The sequence below is a fragment of the Carassius auratus genome, chromosome 32, assembly GCF_003368295.1.
Source record: "Carassius auratus strain Wakin chromosome 32, ASM336829v1, whole genome shotgun sequence".
Taxonomy (NCBI): domain Eukaryota; kingdom Metazoa; phylum Chordata; class Actinopteri; order Cypriniformes; family Cyprinidae; genus Carassius; species Carassius auratus.
Window position 1 is genome coordinate 13,801,863 of NC_039274.1, and position 19,823 is coordinate 13,821,685.

The 19,823-nt window shown below is 41.5% G+C and overlaps 1 protein-coding gene across 2 annotated transcripts in view; it reads left to right on the forward strand.

The window, feature by feature from the left end:
• The window catches only part of LOC113051633 (lysosomal acid phosphatase-like), a 38,106-nt gene that overhangs the window by 14,337 nt on the left and 3,946 nt on the right, over window positions 1-19,823 (forward strand). For both annotated transcript variants that reach the window (XR_003276930.1, XM_026215541.1), the window contains exons 8-10: window positions 16,546-16,634; window positions 16,820-16,926; window positions 17,019-17,197. Coding sequence is in view for 1 of the 2 variants with exons in the window: in XM_026215541.1 (XP_026071326.1) it covers window positions 16,546-16,634; window positions 16,820-16,926; window positions 17,019-17,197 (375 nt within the window). In the remaining variant the exon portion in view is untranslated. The remainder of the gene's footprint in view (window positions 1-16,545; window positions 16,635-16,819; window positions 16,927-17,018; window positions 17,198-19,823) is intronic.

A 19,823-nucleotide genomic window follows, 5' to 3' on the forward strand; every position in this document is an offset into this window, starting at 1 on the left:
ATTCATTTAAAATTATTATGTAAAAAAAGCAAAGCTTGTTGGCCATATTTAGTTTTTCTTTTTTTTTATATTGTACTTTTAAAGTTCATCTGTTAAGGTTATTAGACCCTGTGGCTTTGTTATCTTTTAATTTTTATTTAATTTTTAATTATTTACATTTTTATTATTTTAATTTATTTTGGAATAGTTGTCCTCTTTGTTACAAAGCTTTTCTGACACAAAAATAAACAATAAACAACAATTTAAAAGTATGTACACAGTGTTTTTTAATGTTTATAAAGTGTCATATGTCACAAAAGTATGGTTTACACAGACAATCTGATTTAATAACTGCACAACTAAACAAAAACAAACAAACAAACAGACAGAAAAAGATCAACATTTTAAGCATAACCAACTCTTTATTTCCACATTCAGTGTTATGGAAAAGTACCACCAAGACAGAAATTAAAAGCAACAATTTGAAACCAGAAATGCATCACGTTACCGTAAGAGTAAATAATACTAATAATAAATAGGTACTACGCACCCATTTTGTAAGGAAAGTTGTAAATTAACTAATTACTCTAGCCAATGTTGTCACATCACGGGACAAAAGAATGAAAAACCCAAAGAACCGAAAGATGAACTATTCAATTCTCTGCATTCTTTTACTGTATATGGTTTAAGCGTATGGGTCTGTCATGTGATTAAGGAATGACTCGACCCGAAGACTCATGAGATGAACTAATCAATTCTCTTTCCGGCTCATATTGCATTGGGTTTAGTGTATTGGGCTGTCACGTGATTAAGGAACGAGTCAAAAACCCGATAGACCCGAACTATGAACTAATCAATTCTCTTTCCGGCTCAGACTGCATTGGGTAAGCGTATGGGGCTGTCACGTGATTGAGGAACGAGTCAAAAACCCGATAGACCTGAACTATGAACTAATCAATTCTCTTTCCGGCTCAAGACTGCATTGACTGACAGGTGAATTACTACGACTAGAACAGAACCTATGGAATAATGCGCATGCGCGACTGAACGAATCACTCCCCGAGACGACTCGTTCTTCCCGAGTCACATTAAAGATTCGTTCAAAATGAACGAATCGTTCAAGAACGACACATCATAGGGATGGGGATACCACATTTTATCCATGCGATACGATACCGATACTTTTTGTTACAATTTTAACGATACTGATACCGATACTGCTTATAATTTTAAAAGTGTATGTGATTTTTCTAAATAATCTTAATATATATATATATTAATATCAGTGGTGTCAAAAGTATTGGCATTCATTACTCAAGTAGAAGTATAGATACTAGGGTTTAAAAAGACTTTTGTAGAAGTTGAAGTATCAACTCAAGCTTTTTACTCAAGTAAAAGTGTAAAAGTACTGGTTTAAAAAACTACTTAAAGTATAAAAGTAAAAGTAATGTAAGGAAAAAAAATGCCATTAAGAACAAAAGCTTGGGCCGTGCCACAAGGGCCTATTGTGCACTACCCCACCTCCTCAAAAAAAAAATTTTCTAAAGGCCATAATGACTATAATGTTATATTAAAATGTTCATGTTGAAAAATTTGGGAGGCACTAGGCTACCTGTTTCAGCCACATATATGCCCATTGAAAATGAACTCATTTTAGTACAATGCAAATACATTAAAGAGCTAGAGATATGATGACTAGTTGCCAATAAGTATTGTTATGGTGCAAAAAGTCAAACTTCAGAGGCATGTCATCAATAACCTTGAATGGAATGTAAATGTACATCCAAGCTTAGCTGCAGGACTCTGTGAGGGCAATGGACAAGAACATTGGTGCAGGCTAAAAACAATTACTCTTGTGTGGTTGACTATTTACAATAAACATTATAGTGCTGTCAAAATGAATGATTAATCTAAGTGATTATTCAAAAACTAAAAATGAAAAATAACTCATAATCCTGATACCTTCTTGACTGATAGCTTCTTGTATTCGGTACATACGTCTGCTATGTCCAGTGTTCGGAGGGTAACGAGTTACAAAGTTGATATAGAGCTTCACAGTCCCACCCACAGCCCAAGAGAGCTCTGGTGCCGGAAGTAAATTTCCCATTCATTTCTCCCATTCACTTTCGGAAAAATCTGTATCTAAAGAGTTTTAGAGCATGTGTGAGGATAACCAGCTACGGCTGAACTCATAAGCATATAACATATCATTTCAAGTGAAAAAATTAAGACAAAATCCCAAAAAAGTCAAAGGTACAAGACTGTGTACATATTTTCATTTCGAGCGCAGGAACTACTCATCAGTGGTGTCAAAAGTATTGGCATTCATTACTCAAGTAGAAGTATAGATACTAGGGTTTAAAAAGACTTTTGTAGAAGTTGAAGTATCAACTCAAGCTTTTTACTCAAGTAAAAGTGTAAAAGTACTGGTTTAAAAAACTACTTAAAGTATAAAAGTAAAAGTAATGTAAGGGAAAAAAATGCCATTAAGAACAAAAGCATGGGCCGTGCCACAAGGGCCTATTGTGCACTACCCCACCTCCTCAAAAAAATTTTTTTCTAAAGGCCATAATGACTATAATGTTATATTAAAATGTTCATGTTGAAAAATTTGGGAGGCACTAGGCTACCTGTTTCAGCCACATATGCCGCGTTTCCACCGACATTACCAGGAACTTTTCTCCCAGGAACTTTTCTCCCAGGAACTTTTTTGTCCCCCCAGACCCGTTGCCTTCTGCGTTTCCACCGCGGTCTAAAGTACCGGGAAGATTATGCTAATTTGTCCGGTGACGTAGTATTGCGTGCGACTGCTTCTTCTTGTCAGGTACAGACCGTAATCATTCTTGCGCGACAGAAAAGGTAGAATGGATGAGATCCAAGGAGTGCTGCTTCTGCTCATGTTGTATTGGTTTACTCAAGAAATGATGAACCAAACGGCAGAAAAAAGACGAGCACTGATAGTAAAGCGTATCCAGAAAGCTCGTAATGCTCGATACAAAACGAGACAACGTGTCTTATCAGCAATTGCCGACATCGACCGTGAGATGGCTGGGACTAACGCGCGACATCGAGCAGAAAGAACAAGATTGGTAAGAAATAATTAAATCGAATTTATCCAGAGTTGTGACTAATGTTATTATAGATTTCGTGAACTTATTTTTGCCACTTTTGTGTGTTCTAGATTTGCGAGTACTATCGAATACGTCGCGTTGCGCCATCAGTTTGGGTACACAATAGAACAACTGCGTGGTGGGACAGCGTGGTTTCGACTTTCACCGAGGCCCAGTGGATAAAGAATTTCCGGATGTCTAAAGATACTTTTATGTACCCCTGTCGTCGATTGCAACCTCAACTGGAGAGACAAGACACAAACTACAGACTTTGTATAACCATCGAAAAAAGAATCGCCATTGCACTGTGGAAACTAGCAACCAACTCCGAGTACAGAAGCATCTCTCATTTATTTGGAATTGGAGTTGCTACTGTGTGTCGATGTGTTCATGATTTTTGCTCCGCTGTCGAGAAAGTACTCATGCCAGAAGTTATTAAATTACCGAAAAGTTAAAAGAAATGGCTACATATTTTGAACGCAGATGGGGGTTGCCACAGTGTGTAGGTGCAATTGATGGGTCACATATCCCCATTCTTGGACCTGAGGACTACCACACAGAGTACTTCAACCGAAAGGGCTGGCATTCGATCATCCTGCAGGCTGTTGTAGATGGAAGGGGACTTTTTTGGAATGTTTTTGTTGGAGCACCAGGCAGCCTGCATGATGCCAGAGTGCTGCGTTTGTCAGGTTTGTGGGGACTAGTTGATAGGGGTTTGTTACTACCTGATGTAACAAAAAACATTTGTGGACATGATGTGGGATACTTTGTCCTTGGTGATGCAGCTTATCCTTTGAAGAGCTGGCTGATGAAACCTTTTACTGACAACGGACAACTGACACCCCAAAAAATTGTGTACAATCAAAAAACAAGCAGAGCCAGGGTGGTGGTGGAGAATGCTTTTGGCAGACTAAAAGGAAGATGGAGGTGTTTGCTAAAAAGAAATGACTGCAGTACGCACAAGGTCAAATCCCTGGTGATAGCATGTTGTGTTCTGCATAACCTTTGTGAAATGAATGGTGATGAGTTCAGGGAAGAATGGGTGACAGGTGCATTAAACCAGCCTGATGGTGCTCAGTCAGCCACTGTAGAGGCTGAGGGACTAGATGCACGCACAGCTCTAATGCAGTTTTTGACGACAACATAGTAAGCTGCAGTATCACTGCAATGTAATGTGAACAGCTGTGATGTGCCTTGTGTTCATGCTGATAAACCTGTAATACAACATTGCAACAAAAGCAGTGTACAACTTTCTTCTAATAAATTCAATTTACTAAAACTGAAGTGCATTATCATTGTAATATGAGTCTGTAATGTGTGTTTGATTGTAACTATAAATACACAGCTTATTAGTTTTTAATGGATTAATTTAATGGATAAACTGCAAGTCAGTACTTAGTCACAGCATTATGGGTATTACTAGTATTAGGGAATTCAAGTAGTATCTCCTTTTACATATTGTATGTGTAATGTATTATGTGTTACATGTTTTAACTTCTAACCAAAACATTTAAAAAGTTTTAATAATGAATTTAAAAAAATTAATAATGATTGAAAAAAAAAGACACGGGAAAACAAGTCACACTTCAAACTTTATTTTACATTAGTAATTGGGACAAAAGTAAAATATAAAATGTACAAATAGAAATAAAATTTTGGAAAAATTAAATAATAATGTGCAAATGTATTTTAGAACCTGACCAATAACAGGCAGCAGCCCAGCCAAAGAAAAAAACTTAACTGCAGTAATTCCAATGGTATATAAAGTACAGTAGTCATCATTTGACGTGGATCAAAAGTGCAGAGTTGACTTTATAAGAAGATTCTAGGACCACTTACATTACAGATTTTGATCCACTACAAATGTTGACTACTATATATCTACTCCCAACAGTGCAAAGAAACATTTATACACACACACACATATATATATATAATATATTTTTTATATATATGTGTGTGCAGGCGTGCAAAGACAAAGGTTTAAAGTGCAAACGAGAATCTGTTCAGTCAAGTGGCTACTTTTTGAAAGACTGTACAAACTCTCCAAGAACAGACAGAAACCCAGCCTGAAAGTCTCTCTGTTGGTGCCTGCTTTCTCTAGCTTCTGACTGGAGGAATGCCAACTCTTGCCTCCTCATCTCTCTCTCCTCAGCCTGGCTCTCGAGTAACAGCTTCATGTACTCGTCTCGCTGTTCTTGTCCACGCTGCAGGACGGCTCGATTAGCATCTTCCATCTCTCGCAATGCATCAAGGAAGTCACTATCCCTTTTCCTCTTGCCTACAGTGAAATAAAAATAGTCAACATGTGGTAATAAACACACAGTCCACCCTGACATAAAGGGAATCATCAAAAATTATTCAATGGATTATTTTTTCTGAAAAAACTTCCTTTTAAACCATTCGTGTTGGCCCATCATGTTCCATATTTTAATGTTTGATCATGGGCAATCTTAGTTTTAAATATCAAATAAACACAATGTCACAAAACCATTAACATTTCCATGAGGTCAGTTTTGAAGAAAAGTTATGTTTTTGGACAAACGTGGGTAATACCTTGGCGTGTGTGTGATTCAGCGGGACAATTGAGACGAGGGCTACTGGTGATTGCAGGGGAAAACACGCTGACCTCTGTTGCCTGCAATTCACTCGGCCCACTCGATTCGTCTGGAGAAACATAGTGTAAAAAAAGTTAGATTGATTTATCACTACAACGACTTTAAGACGATATCATTTAGATGTGATATATACATATATTTGTATTTACCTTCAACCCACTGTTCGTCGGATTCCGGCATGGCTTCCAACAATGCAGTAGCGGAGTCCGACGTCACCGCTGCACCAGAAAATGATGGTCTGTGTCCTAGTAACGCGTCTAGGCGGTCAAACCACTTCTGTTGTTGTGATCCTTTATTTTCTTATAATCTTGCTTAAGTTTTTTCAACTTCTCTCGGCATTGTTTTCCTGTGTGCACTATCCCGAGCTCGCATAGCCGACTCGACATTCTCAAGTACACCTTTTCATTGCGGGTCGCCGTTTCCAGTTCCCGCTGGATGTCCTCTTCTGAAAATACGCTTAATAAAGCCTGCACCTCCTCGTCTGTCCAACGATCGTATTTTTTATTAGATTCCATTGTTGAATGTTCGCACCGCAACAAATGTTTGAAAATGGCGCATGGAACTTTCTGCTGCCTGGAGTCGACCAATGAAATGCGGCGTGAATCCGACCAATCAGCGTGTTCAGCGCCTAGTCCCACCCCCGAAAGTTCCTGAACTTTGAAAAAGTACCACCTCGCAAGCAGGGACTTTCTGGGGGGCATTTTTTTACCCGGAACTTTTATTTAGTTCCTGGTTCCTGCGGTGGAAACACACCAAGTACCGGACCAAGTCCCTAGTTCCTGGGTAAAGTTCCTGCGGTGGAAACGCGGCTATATATGCCCATTGAAAATGAACTCATTTTAGTACAATGCAAATACATTAAAGAGCTAGAGATATGATGACTAGTTGCCAATAAGTATTGTTATGGTGCAAAAAGTCAAACTTCAGAGGCATGTCATCAATAACCTTGAATGGAATGTAAATGTACATCCAAGCTTAGCTGCAGGACTCTGTGAGGGCAATGGACAAGAACATTGGTGCAGGCTAAAAACAATTACTCTTGTGTGGTTGACTATTTACAATAAACATTATAGTGCTGTCAAAATGAATGATTAATCTAAGTGATTATTCAAAAACTAAAAATGAAAAATAACTCATAATCCTGATACCTTCTTGACTGATAGCTTCTTGTATTCGGTACATACGTCTGCTATGTCCAGTGTTCGGAGGGTAACGAGTTACAAAGTTGATATAGAGCTTCACAGTCCCACCCACAGCCCAAGAGAGCTCTGGTGCCGGAAGTAAATTTCCCATTCATTTCTCCCATTCACTTTCGGAAAAATCCGTATCTAAAGAGTTTTAGAGCATGTGTGAGGATAACCAGCTACGGCTGAACTCATAAGCATATAACATATCATTTCAAGTGAAAAAATTAAGACAAAATCCCAAAAAAGTCAAAGGTACAAGACTGTGTACATATTTTCATTTCGAGCGCAGGAACTACTCATCCCATAAACCACCGCGCCCCATTGAATTCGTCTGAAGCCACAACTGCGAACGAGGCAACAAGCCTTTTGAGCAACATCCAAATCTGATGACGGCCGCTCGCGCGAACTTTTTCCTCCAGTGAATTTTATTTTATACAGTGAATGTGCAGTAATAGCAGTTTTTTCAGTATTAATCGTGTAAATAAATAGTGTTTTATATATGTATTGTGTATTGATTTTTATTTTATCATCGTGTATTTTATATTGTGTGCGTGTGTGAAAGTGGTTAACGATAACATCAGCAATGGTGCAGTGCTTTGTATCTGACTGCAATCACTGCTCAGTTGTCAACACATGTCGTTGCCATTACACAAATGTTCAGTAAATGCACAAAAAGGTATGTCTAGGCTAAATATTGTTTTGACAGTGGCATTATAAAATGCTTGATATGACTCATTTCAATAGGAGGCTACAGTAGCCTAGCTAAAGTGGACGATAATGCTAACTAAAGTTACCAACCTCCCTGCAAAACTCTCAATGGCAGCCAAGGAGATCATGATTGCACTGATAAGTCTACCGTGCAAAAACGCAATACAGGTTTTTATTTTATTTTATTTTTTTATTAATGATCTTCAGTCTTCACGGACCTTCGAGGGGTTTAACCAGACGGTTATACGAGCTCCACCAATCAGATGCATCACTGTGGGATTGTGGGATTGTTCAGGATTGTGGGTAATGAAGTACTTAGCCAAGACATAGCGAATAAAAGGCATTTACATCAAAACAAGGTTAGTGCCCCCATGATCTTTTTACGTTTATATGAGCATATACTGTTGCTTAGTACAGCCGTAGCTGGTTTTAAGTCTACCATGTATGGTTACGTTTTAATGGCTTACACCCCAAATGTCAATGCAGAAATTGCATTGAATTTTTAGTTCCGGCACCAGCTGTGGGTGGGACTGTGATGCTCTATAGCCTAGATATCACAACATTGTCATTTGCGTCATTAATCGCAAACGATAATTTATTAAAACGTCTCACTACCCAACTACCTACAGTAGCTTAATTTGTGGAGGACGAAGAGAAAGCACCCATTTGGCAAATGAGCCAGTAATGAGAAATAAATAATAACTTTTAAGTAGGGTCCAGTGCCTTTTCGATACTCTTAAAATGGTACTGGCGCCTCAACGTGCCTGAACCGATACTTAAAAAAAAAAAAAAGAACTACAAAAAAAACTATGGATAACATTAAAGAACATTACAAATATTTAAAATAAATCCATAGCTTTCACCTTGGATGCTCTCATTTCCCAAGTTGTGCTTCCCTTAATCTAAGGCTAATAAATGTATTTCACAATCTGGGTCATTATTTAATACAAAAGTACACATAATGTTTCTACTGTATCTCTGTCACTCACTCTGATATTTAGTTAAGATGAGTGCTGTCTGTCACTGTCTTAAATCAGTTCTGTGAATTACTGTATGGTCATTCTTTATAAAGTAGCAACAATCTCGTTTTTAAAATACAGTACTGTGCAAAAGTCTTATGGAAAAGAAAGAATAGTGTTTTCACCCCAAAAAAAGGGTTTTAAGCCAGTTATTTATATCTTTTGCTGCAATGTGTCAGTAGGACAGTAGTTTGCCATTAATTTTAATAATAATCTAGTGCGATTTTGAATGCACAAGCAGTTTGACGATGGCAAAATGAATGTTTGGAATTGTAAACTGATATTTTATACTGACAGTGACACTCTACAGCAAAATATATAAATAACTGGCCGAACACCATTCTTTTAAGTGAAAATACTGCCTAAGACTTTTGCACAGTAGTGTATGTACGTATGATTAAATGAAGTATATTTAAATAAGTGTAAGGAAACAGCTGTTTCGTGATTAGCGGTCACAAGCGAAAACTTTACACTAGATGAGAAACCGACTGATCGTGACCTTTTGTAAACTGTATTTATGACAAAGAACTTCACAGATACAGATATTCTAACAATCTATCGGTAAACACACACCTTGTGTCCTCTGTCTCTGTTTGAGCTCGCGCTGCTCCACCGTGGTCGGCGGATTGAAGAGCGCGCTGAAAGACGGGAGGAGACCGGACTGACGCCGGTTTCATTTGAAATTTAAGCGGACTGACTCTGAGGCGATCGGATACTACTGGTTCCAACCTACTTTTAAGAAATATATTTTTTGATAAACGAACCCAAAACTGTCTATGCAGTGTGATGTGACTTGTGTCATGTGCAGGTGTGATGGATCGCGTATGGACCAGGGTGTCGGAATGGTATATGTGTATACTTCTCATCCAACCACAATCAAATTCACTCCATCCTGATGGCGCGATTTATCTGGATAGGGTTTTTTTCTTTCTCTCTCTCTGAACGATAACAATCCGGTGTGAAATAGCAGTAACGAAGCTATTTTTTTAAATGTAAGGAGTAGAAAGTACAGATACTTGCGTGAAAATGTAAGGAGTAGAAGTAAAAAGTCGGCTGAAAAATAATTACTCAAGTAAAGTATAGATACCCCAAATTTCTACTTAAGTACAGTAACGAAGTATTTGTACTTCGTTACTTGACACCTCTGATTAATATATATATATTAATATATATATATATATATATATATATATATATATATATATATATATATATATATATATATATGTATGTATGTATGTATACATTTATAAGTACATTTGCAGTTACCATGGCTACAAGAACGATTATTTGTGGTGTTATTGTTAAATAATTTTCATAAGGGAACCTGAAAAAAAAACTAAACAAAAAAACAACTTTCACAGGAATGTGCCTGAAAGTGATAAATGGGCCTCATTTTCACCTAAATGTTTTATAATTTATTTTAATATATATTTAAAATGTTTAAGGTGTGCATTGTAGCTGACACCTAAATGAACACATTACAATTGTTTTATGACTGCAAGTCTTTCTCCTCGAATTCTATTGAGCTTCAAATTTGTGTTTGAGCCCATGTGGAAAAAGTAGCACAATTTACATATGATTTACAGTTTATTTTAATAAATATCAAACATTTAATTCAATTGTGCATTATAGCTGACACCTACATGAACAATTACAGTTGTTTTTATGACTGTAAGTCATTCTCCTCAAATGCTACTGACGTTAGAAATGTTGGTATGTATACCAATATCGCGTGTAACTTTAGAGACGATCCCTAAATTTGAGACTCTCGAACGTCCCAGCGTCCAGCCAACTTCATTTTTTCATAGTTTTCTTTTCTCTGCACCGGATTGGTGATGTCCTTTACCCAGGCATAGATGTCCATTCATCAATTATGAACATTCAGCCGCAAACATCAGCTGCGAGCGGTTGCGAGAATGGTGCAGGTTTTTTTTTTTTTTTTTTATTTTTTTTTTTTTTTTTGTGCAACTGGGATGGTGCCCTACGCAGACTGCGTTTTTTTGCGTTTAGGGAGTGGCGGTACTGCTGTCATCTTTCACGCAAGTCGCGACCGTGCATGCCGAGTTGTGATGGTGAATGGCACATTGCACTGCGCGCAGCCGCAGACCAATCGGTGTTAACGTCATACCACCGCGTCCGCGAATGTCGCAGCAGAAGTCGGACTCATCAGACCAGGCAACGCTTCCCTATCATAGGTCACTTCGATGCTGCGGTGACGTCACCACGTATGGGAACACCTCCGGTGTGACGAATGTCTGAAGCCCTATACCATCCCGCCAATCCTATTGGCCAAATGGCGCATAGCACCACCCTACGCATGCGCACGCATGATATACCTGGGTGCAGCGCGCCATTTCGCTCAGATTTCATTCCTTCAGGAATAGCGAATCATCTGTGCCCTATCATCTCGCGTTCTCCAGCGATCTCTTCGAGCAGTGTTAACTCCTCTTCGCGGACGCGATGAGTTTTCGCAAATGCAAGGAGCCATGTACCAGGTACATCACGGCGGGGGACACTCATGACAGGTGCGTAGTATGTCTTGGTTTACATCACGCACAGGCGGCGCTTAGCGGCCTTTCTTCCTGTCCCCATTGTGATGGCCTGCGGCTCAGAGTACTGCGCTCTAGGGTGGAAGTATTCTCTAATGTCGCCCTCGAGTCTAACCCCCGTCAGGTCACCTCTGCGACTGCCGAGGCACCGCACGAGGCGAGGGCCTGGGGTGACACGTGCAACATGGACTTCGTGGACAGCGCAGCGCTGGAATATTCTCCACATCGCTCGCTCTCCCCTACCCTGCTGCAGAATAAAACTTATACTGAGCCTGTCGTCTTCTCTAATGAGGATTTACTTCCCACACCGGAGGCATGCGCCGCCATCTCCTTCGGTTGTGGACGCTATGACGACGATGTTTTATCCACCGCGGCCTCGGGGTCTGAGGACTTCGCGACCGACACTAGCCCTCTTCCTCCTAGCGGACAGGAGAGGCGTGTTTCCCCCTCCTACAGTGAGCTGTTGGATGTGGTTTCTCGTGCGGTGGGTAAATTGGGGCTAGACTGGGAGGTTGACAAGGCCAAGGCCCAACCTTCTTCTAAGCTGGACGACCGTTTTCTAACTAGTCGGACACCTACACAGCCCCGGAGGCCTTTACCTTTTTTCCCGGACCTCCACCAGGAGGTTTCGAGGTCCTGGAAACAGCCGTTTTCGGCGCGGATCACTAATGCTGCGGCCGCAGATTTCGCCACCGTTTCTGATATGGCGAACCATGGCTACACTATGATGCCCCCGGTGGAAGAGACTCTCGCCGAACACCTTGCGCCTAGTTCGGCCGCGGCATGGAAGTCTCGCCCCCTTCTTCCTTCGAAGGCGTGTCGAGTCACGTCTAGTTTGGTGGGTAAATCCTACATGGCGGCTGGTCAAGCGGCTGCTTCACTCCACTCTATGGCGGTCCTTCAGGCCTACCAAGCGGAGTTATTGAAGGAATTGGATGAAGGTGAGGGCATCACACCGGAGGCAGTGAAAGAACTTCGCAGAGCTACGGATTTGGCGCTACGTGCTACCAAACATACCGCTCGTGCAGTAGGCCGTACTATGGCCGGTTTGATTTCGGTTGAGCGCCACCTCTGGCTTAATCTCACCGATATTAAGGAGAAGGATAAATCTTTCCTTATGGATGCCCCTGTCTCCAGGGATGGGTTGTTCGGTGAGGCTGTCATGTCAGTAGTGGAGAAGTTCAGGGCAGCGAAACAGCAATCAGCCGCTTTCCGCCAGCTGATTCCCCGCAGACCCAGGGAGGTTGAACGCCGGCAAGCGCCCGCGCGTTCTCGCTCAACCTCCTCTCACCGCCAGCGAGCAGCCTCTCGAGAGGAACCCACACCTATGGCGCCTCCTCGTAAGGATTGGGGCCCTAGGGTTTTTCCTCCGGCGCACCAGCGTCAACGTAAACGATTGAACCTGACCTCGACGGCTAAAGCCTCTCGTTCTCGGGTACCGAATAGCAGCTCCTGATCTTTTTGCTGCTTGCCAGGGACTGTGCCCTCCGCTAGAGAGCGCTGTCGGACCGCTTTCACGCATCCTACACTCTCATTGCAGTCCCCATGCTCAAACATTGGCTGTCTCGCCGCAAACAGCACCTCGAGCAGCATTGGATCGAGCTGTAATGACAGACGCTCCCTCAGACACTCTGCGCAATCCTGCTTTCGGAGTTCGAGGGACGACTCAAGGACCCTACACAAACGGCCCGTTTATGACGGCTCGCGCAGCCGCCGCTTTTTCGCTAGCGGCAGAGCCCGATGTTCCATCTGTTGGCCTAATTCCTGCCGTGGACACGTTTCAGGATTATACTCAACGGAACGCAACGACTCTGGCGCATACGCTTCCCCGGTGCACGAACACCACAGGTTTTTCGTGTCCGGTCATTTTAACGCGTATGACAGCGTTGCAGGGAGCGGAAGTTTTGAAACCGCTAATATTGTTTCGGGCCGCGTGGGAACGCTTGCCCGGCATTTCTCAATGGGTGTTATGCACGGTTTGTCACGGATACACCATTCAGTTTCGGAAAGGCCCGCCTCCTTTCCGCGGAATTCTTTCCACTACGGTGAAGTCTACGGAAATGGCGGTGCTGCGACAGGAAATGTCAGCTCTGCTGAGCAAAGGGGCTATAGAAGAAGTACACCCCTCTCAGATGGAGACAGGTTTTTACAGCCGTTATTTCGTGGTACCGAAAAAAGACGGCGGATTACGGCCCATTCTGGATTTACGCCGTCTGAATCTTGCACTCAGACCGAGCAAATTCAAGATGTTGACGGTGAAATCTATTCTGTCTCAGATCCGACCAAACGATTGGTTTATTACGATCGATCTGAAGGATGCGTATTTCCATATTCAGATCGTCAAGAGACACAGGAAGTTCCTCAGATTCGCTTTAGAGGGCAAAGCGTATCAGTACCGAGTTCTTCCCTTTGGCTTGGCTTTAGCGCCCCGTACTTTCTCAAAATGCATGGACGCAGCTCTGGCCCCGTTGCGGCTCCAGGGCGTTCGTGTGTTGAATTATTTGGACGATTGGCTGGTGCTAGCGCAATCGCGGACTCAAGCACACTCTCACCGAGATCTTGTGCTGAATCATTTAAACAGCCTGGGCTTACGAACAAATTTCAAGAAAAGTGTTTTAACTCCCTCTCAACGGATAACTTTTCTGGGAATAGATCTGGACTCTCGCGCGATGACAGCGAAGCTTTCTCTCCCGCGCGCTCAGTCGATTGCGTCATGCGTGCGGCACTTCAAAGCGGGTCGCACGGTGACTGTGAGATTGTGCCTCAGGCTCTTGGGTCTAATGGCAGCAGCATCCCCCGTGATTCGTCTGGGATTGCTTCAAATGCGCCCCTTTCAGTGGTGGACAAAAAGGCGGAATATTTCACCCCGTTGTCTCCCGCATCGCACGATTTCGGTGACACGGCGGTGTGTGATGTCGCTAAAATTTTGGATGTCAACCGAATTTCTCCTGTCAGGAGTTCGACTGGGAATGTATGCTTTCCGAGAGACTGTCACGACGGACGCGTCTTTGACTGGTTGGGGAGCTGTGTGTCGAGGGCGACCAGCCCACGGAGTATGGACAGCGGCTCAGCGCGGCTGGCACATAAACAGACTGGAATTACTGGCAGTTTTTCTGGCTCTCCAGTATTTCACGGATCTGCTGATCGGCCGTCATGTGCTGCTCAGATCAGACAACACAGCGGTTGTGTCTTATCTGAACCATCAAGGAGGATTGCACTCTCGCCCCCTGTGCAGGCTGGCGAGGCATGTATGTCCCGGTCTTTCTGTTGAAACCACTGAGACTATATTGAATTCTAGAGCAGCTTCTACGAGACGCTTATATGCTTTCAAGTGGAGACCGTTTACAGCCTGGTGTGGCAATCATAATGTGGATCCAGTTTACTGCCCAGTGGCTTCAGTGCTGGAGTTCCTCCAGGAGCGTTTTTCGGATGGCGTTACACCAGCCACTTTAAAGGTTTACGTGGCAGCCATTTCAGCTTACCACGAATACATAGGCGGTGCCTCTGTGGGGCGTCATCCATTAGTTTCTCGTTTCATACAGGGTGCGCGACGGCTGAGGCCTTTCCGCCCTGTGCGAGTTCCTTCATGGGATTTATCCATTGTGTTGCTAGGTTTATCAGGGCATCCGTTTGAGCCCTTGGAGACCGTATCGGATAAATTCCTGACACTGAAGACACTTCTTCTCATGGCTTTATCCTCCCTCAAGAGAGTTGGGGATTTACAGGCTCTTTCTGCATACACCCTCATGCATGGAATTTGCACCGGGCTCTGTGAAGGTGCTGCTGCGGCCCAGGCCTAACTATGTTCCTAAGATCGCATCTAACCCCTTTCGCTTTCAGCAAGTGGTTCTGGAAGCTTTTTCACCTGCTGAGGCTGGGTCAGGAGATCTAAGTCTTTGCCCTGTGAGAGCTTTAAAGACTTATGTGGATCGTACAGCCCCTTGGCGTGAATCTGACCAGCTGTTTGTCTGCTTTGGACATAAAAGTAAGGGCCATGCGGTTACAAAGCAGCGCATGTCCCATTGGCTGGTGGAGGCAATTTCTTTGGCCTATGAGGCGCGCGGACTCGCTTCGCCCTTAGGAATTAAGGCTCATTCCACTCGAGCTGTAGCTTCTTCTCAAGCTTTTCTCAGTGGCTCTTCTATGGATGATATCTGTGCTGCGGCAGGATGGTCCTCACCGAGCACTTTTATCAAGTCCTACAGTCTGGATGTGAGGATGGCCCCTGGCTCCCGGGTTCTCTCCGCTTGAGCAGATGCTTCCTCGGATCTCAGTTATCAGGTACGTCAGGCGTTTTGGTATATCGTTCCCATACGTGGTGACGTCACCGCAGCATCGAAGTGACCTATGATAGGGAACATCTCGGTTACGTATGTAACCTTGGTTCCCTGAATAGGGAACGAGATGCTGCGGTTCTGGCCGTTCCGTACCTTGATAATTCTTCATCTTCAGTCATGAAATCTGAGCGAAATGGCGCGCTGCACCCAGGTATATCATGCGTGCGCATGCGTAGGGTGGTGCTATGCGCCATTTGGCCAATAGGATTGGCGGGATGGTATAGGGCTTCAGACATTCGTCACACCGGAGGTGTTCCCATACGTGGTGACGTCACCGCAGCATCTCGTTCCCTATTCAGGGAACCAAGGTTACATACGTAACCGAGATGTTCTGACCCTTTGACATCAACAAGGCATTTTTGTCCTAACAACTGCCGCTCATGGATATTTTCTCTATTTTAGACCATTCTCTGTAAACCCTAGAGATGGTTGTACATGTAAATCCCAGTAGATCAGCAGTTTCTGAAATACCCAGACCAGCCCGTCTGGCACCAACAACCATTCCAGTTTCCAAGTCACTCAAATCCCCTTTCTTCCCAATTCTGATGCTTAGTTTGAACTTCACCACATCTAGATGCCAAAATTCACCTTGCTACCATGTGATTGGCTGATAAGCAATTTGTGTTACCAAGCAATTAAACAGATGTACCTAATAAAGTGGCCGGTGAGAACAACAACAGCAAAAAAATTAACTAAATGAATAAAACAATAATAATAACCAAAAGCCAGATACAAACATAATATGAGGTTAAACAGAGAGTAGTTTTTGACATTTAAAAAATAAGAGAGGATTCTTGACAGAGCATTTTGATAGTTACACTCTGACACTTTCATGCACATGAATGCAAATCAGTTTTGTAGGAGTAGAGGGAGAGGCTGCACCCTGAAAAGGTGTGCAGTTATAGTGCAGTAAAATGTCAATGTAAAGAAACAGTGGACAGACCATTCTACATTCAAACTGAAATACACAAGTGCAGTACTGTGATCCTGTGACACTTTATTGTGCTAAAACTGCACTTTTGCTTTCATTTACAGGCCTGCTGTTAGGTCAGATTATTAAGAATCTGTCAAATGCTGCAGTACTGGACTCTAAACAGGAAGTGAAGATGATGGTATACTCAGCTGTAAGTCAATTTAAATGTGACTTAAATGACACTTAAATGAGACATCAGGAGACCAAAACACCCAAACTTCAATTTCTACAGTCAATAGCCTACTAAAAAAGAAAGAAAGAAAAATAAAATAAATGTTTCCTCTTTAGAGTAAGCAGTTCATGTAATGTTCTCCCATGTAACCCTTTCTTCACTAGCATGACACAACAGTTGTAGCCCTGCAGGAAGCTCTGAATGTCTTTAATGGCCTGCAGCCACCTTATGCATCGTGTCATCTAATTGAACTTCACCAGGAAGAGAACGGGTAACTGTGTGTCAGAACTGTGTTTTTTAAATCCATGTTTCAAGTAGACACGCTTTGGTCAACCAAAATATACCTTTGCGTTGCTCTTTCAGGATGTTTACAGTGGAGATGTCTTATCGCAATGACACTAATGTGTCTGAACCTTACCCTGTGTCTTTACCGGGCTGTTCCCAGCGCTGCTCCCTACAGGACTTTGTGAAACTCACACGTGAAGTCATACCACAAGACAGGGATAAAGAGTGTCAGATAAGGAAGGAAGCCACAGACAAAGGTAATCACAATCTTTTATGTTAATAAATGCTGTTTATTGTTTATATTTTTAAAACACTCTTTTTTTGTGCAAACATAAACTGTAAATTATGGATATTTCATTATTTATTGATATTTATAATGCAATTTATTATTTAGTAGTTCCATATGACAAAAGATATTTTAAAATATCTTTCAAAATATAAATGGCCTACCATATTGCTTTAAATAGATTTTTCTATCAATTTTAGTTACTTAGATTTTTATGGTTTTCTCTCATATATGTATAGAGGTCATCATTGTGCTGATTGTGTATGGATGTCTTTTTTTCCCTCCTGGTTCTGCTGCTGTTTGGGTCTCAAAGGGTGGGCCACCCTAAAAATGAGTTTTGTCACTCCTAAACAGATTATGTGAGCAGATAGCAAAATAAAGTGAAATTGACATGACATTCAAAGTGCATACACATACCATGAACACACACCCAGAGCAGTGGGCAGCCATTTATGCTGCGGCACCTGGGGTGCAGTTGGGGGTTCGGTGCCTTGTCTGCCTACATCTCGAACCCACAACCTTACGGTTAGGAGTAGGGCTGCAGCTTTCGATTCTTTTTTTAATCGATTAATCTAGCACTTAATCGATCAATTAATCGGGTAGATTTTTTTGTGTGTTTTTAAACAACCAAAACAAAATAATGCATAACGAAAATGATGTGGCTGTAAAATGATCAAGCATTTGGCTTTTATTTCTAAAAAAAAAAACAGGTATTGATTCCAACTCCAACATTTGGCTCCAAAACTAAGCCTATTTATTGCAATTTTTATAGATTATGCGGGGGACCAGGGGGACGTGTCCCCCCCACTTTTAATATCACGGAAATTCGTCCCCCGCACTTTTTCGTTCAAGTGTGCTCACATAGAGGTTTTCAAGAGCTGGTGTGAATAAATATATATTTAAACTCAAAGAGACAAATAGTCTGCACATGATCTGATATTTTATTATGACCCAGAATACAGAGGGCTACTGAGAATACAGCGTGATGGTCATCACAGAGCGCTAAACTCTCCTGCAGTGTGTTTCATTCATACTCGAAGCCAGAGGGCACTCTTGCGCAGAAAGTCATACCAGGAAATTCCTAATATGGGCAAAAGCATCCAGCTATCACTGTATGAAAACAGTTTTAGCACAGGATAAAATAAAAAAAAGGCCCAGACACTTTTGGAAACAAGACGATATTAAACATACGATTGCAACTATATATGGTTTTTCAAGTCATTTCCAGCAGGTGATAAGTAAAGTATGAACAAGTCAGTACAAATTGACAAGCATGTATTACAGAATATAAACTATTCTGCCTTATGTGATAAAAAAATTTTTTGTACTATATAAACAAATCATTATTATTTGTTATTGTCCAGCAGTTATAGATTCCTAAGCCAATTAAAAGTTAGAAATTTGAGAAAAATTAAAGTTGCCTATAGCATCCACTATCAGTCAACAGTTTTTGAACAGTAAGCTTGTTAATATTTTTTAAAGAAGTCTCTTCTGTTCACCAAGCCTGCATTTATTTGATCCAAAGTACAGCAAAACAGAAAAATTGTGAAATATTTTTACTAGCCTATTTAAATTAACTGTTTTCTATTTGAAGGAGTTGCTTGGCTGGAACCAGTAAAGAGTGGTGCTACTTCAGCTATGCTTTACAAAGTATAGAACAAGGAATAAAAATCTGAATCCATGCATTTGTTTCCTGCTTACATGTTCACCGGTCATATCCGATCTGTGCCACATGAGAGGAAAAAATTTGAATTGAGTCACTTGAACTATGCAGTGTAAATGGGGCCTAAGTTGCACTGGACTATAAATCGCATTTATTTAGAACCAAGAACAAAGAGAGAACCAGTGGTCGAGTAGTTTTACTTCGTTACTGTACTTAAGTAAATTTTTCAAGTATCTGTACTTTACTTGAGTAGTTTTATTTTGAGTAACTTTTACTTTTACTTCACTACATTCCAAAGCATAAAATCGTACTTTTAACTTCACTACATTTCATAAAACATATCGTTACTCCCTATATATATCACGTGCTCCGACACGCAGAAGCGGTGTCTGATTCATCATGAACAAACTGAGTATTTTCAAAATAAACGTTTTCGAATTTGAATGACCCGATTACAGCCTAATGTGTATGGATTGCAGCTGTTCTGGAGTCGACCACTCATGATTCAAATGAACCGTTTAGTGCGAGTCTCCAGAAGTAAGAACTGGGAGATCTTGCGTGTGCGTCTGATGTTGCTAAAAGTAAGTTATTAATGTTGAAATTTTGGATTTATTATTGTAACTGAAAAATCATATTTAGGTCAAATTTGTCTGTTGTTTAGGAACTAAATCCATTGTAAAGAGTGATCTATTTATGCCCACTGAAATGTTCGATTGCAGACGATGCAGACACATCAATTTTAGGTAAAAAAAATAAAAAAATAAACACAGATTAAATACAGTTAACGTTACTCATGCATGTTCAAATTCCCCGCTGCCGTAATGTTTGAGCTCCACCTGTTAGTCCTTATCAGCCTTTGAGAGGAAGAGAGAGAACAAAGAGACAAAGCAAATACACAAAACAGACACTGGGACATAACACTATACTTTAAATC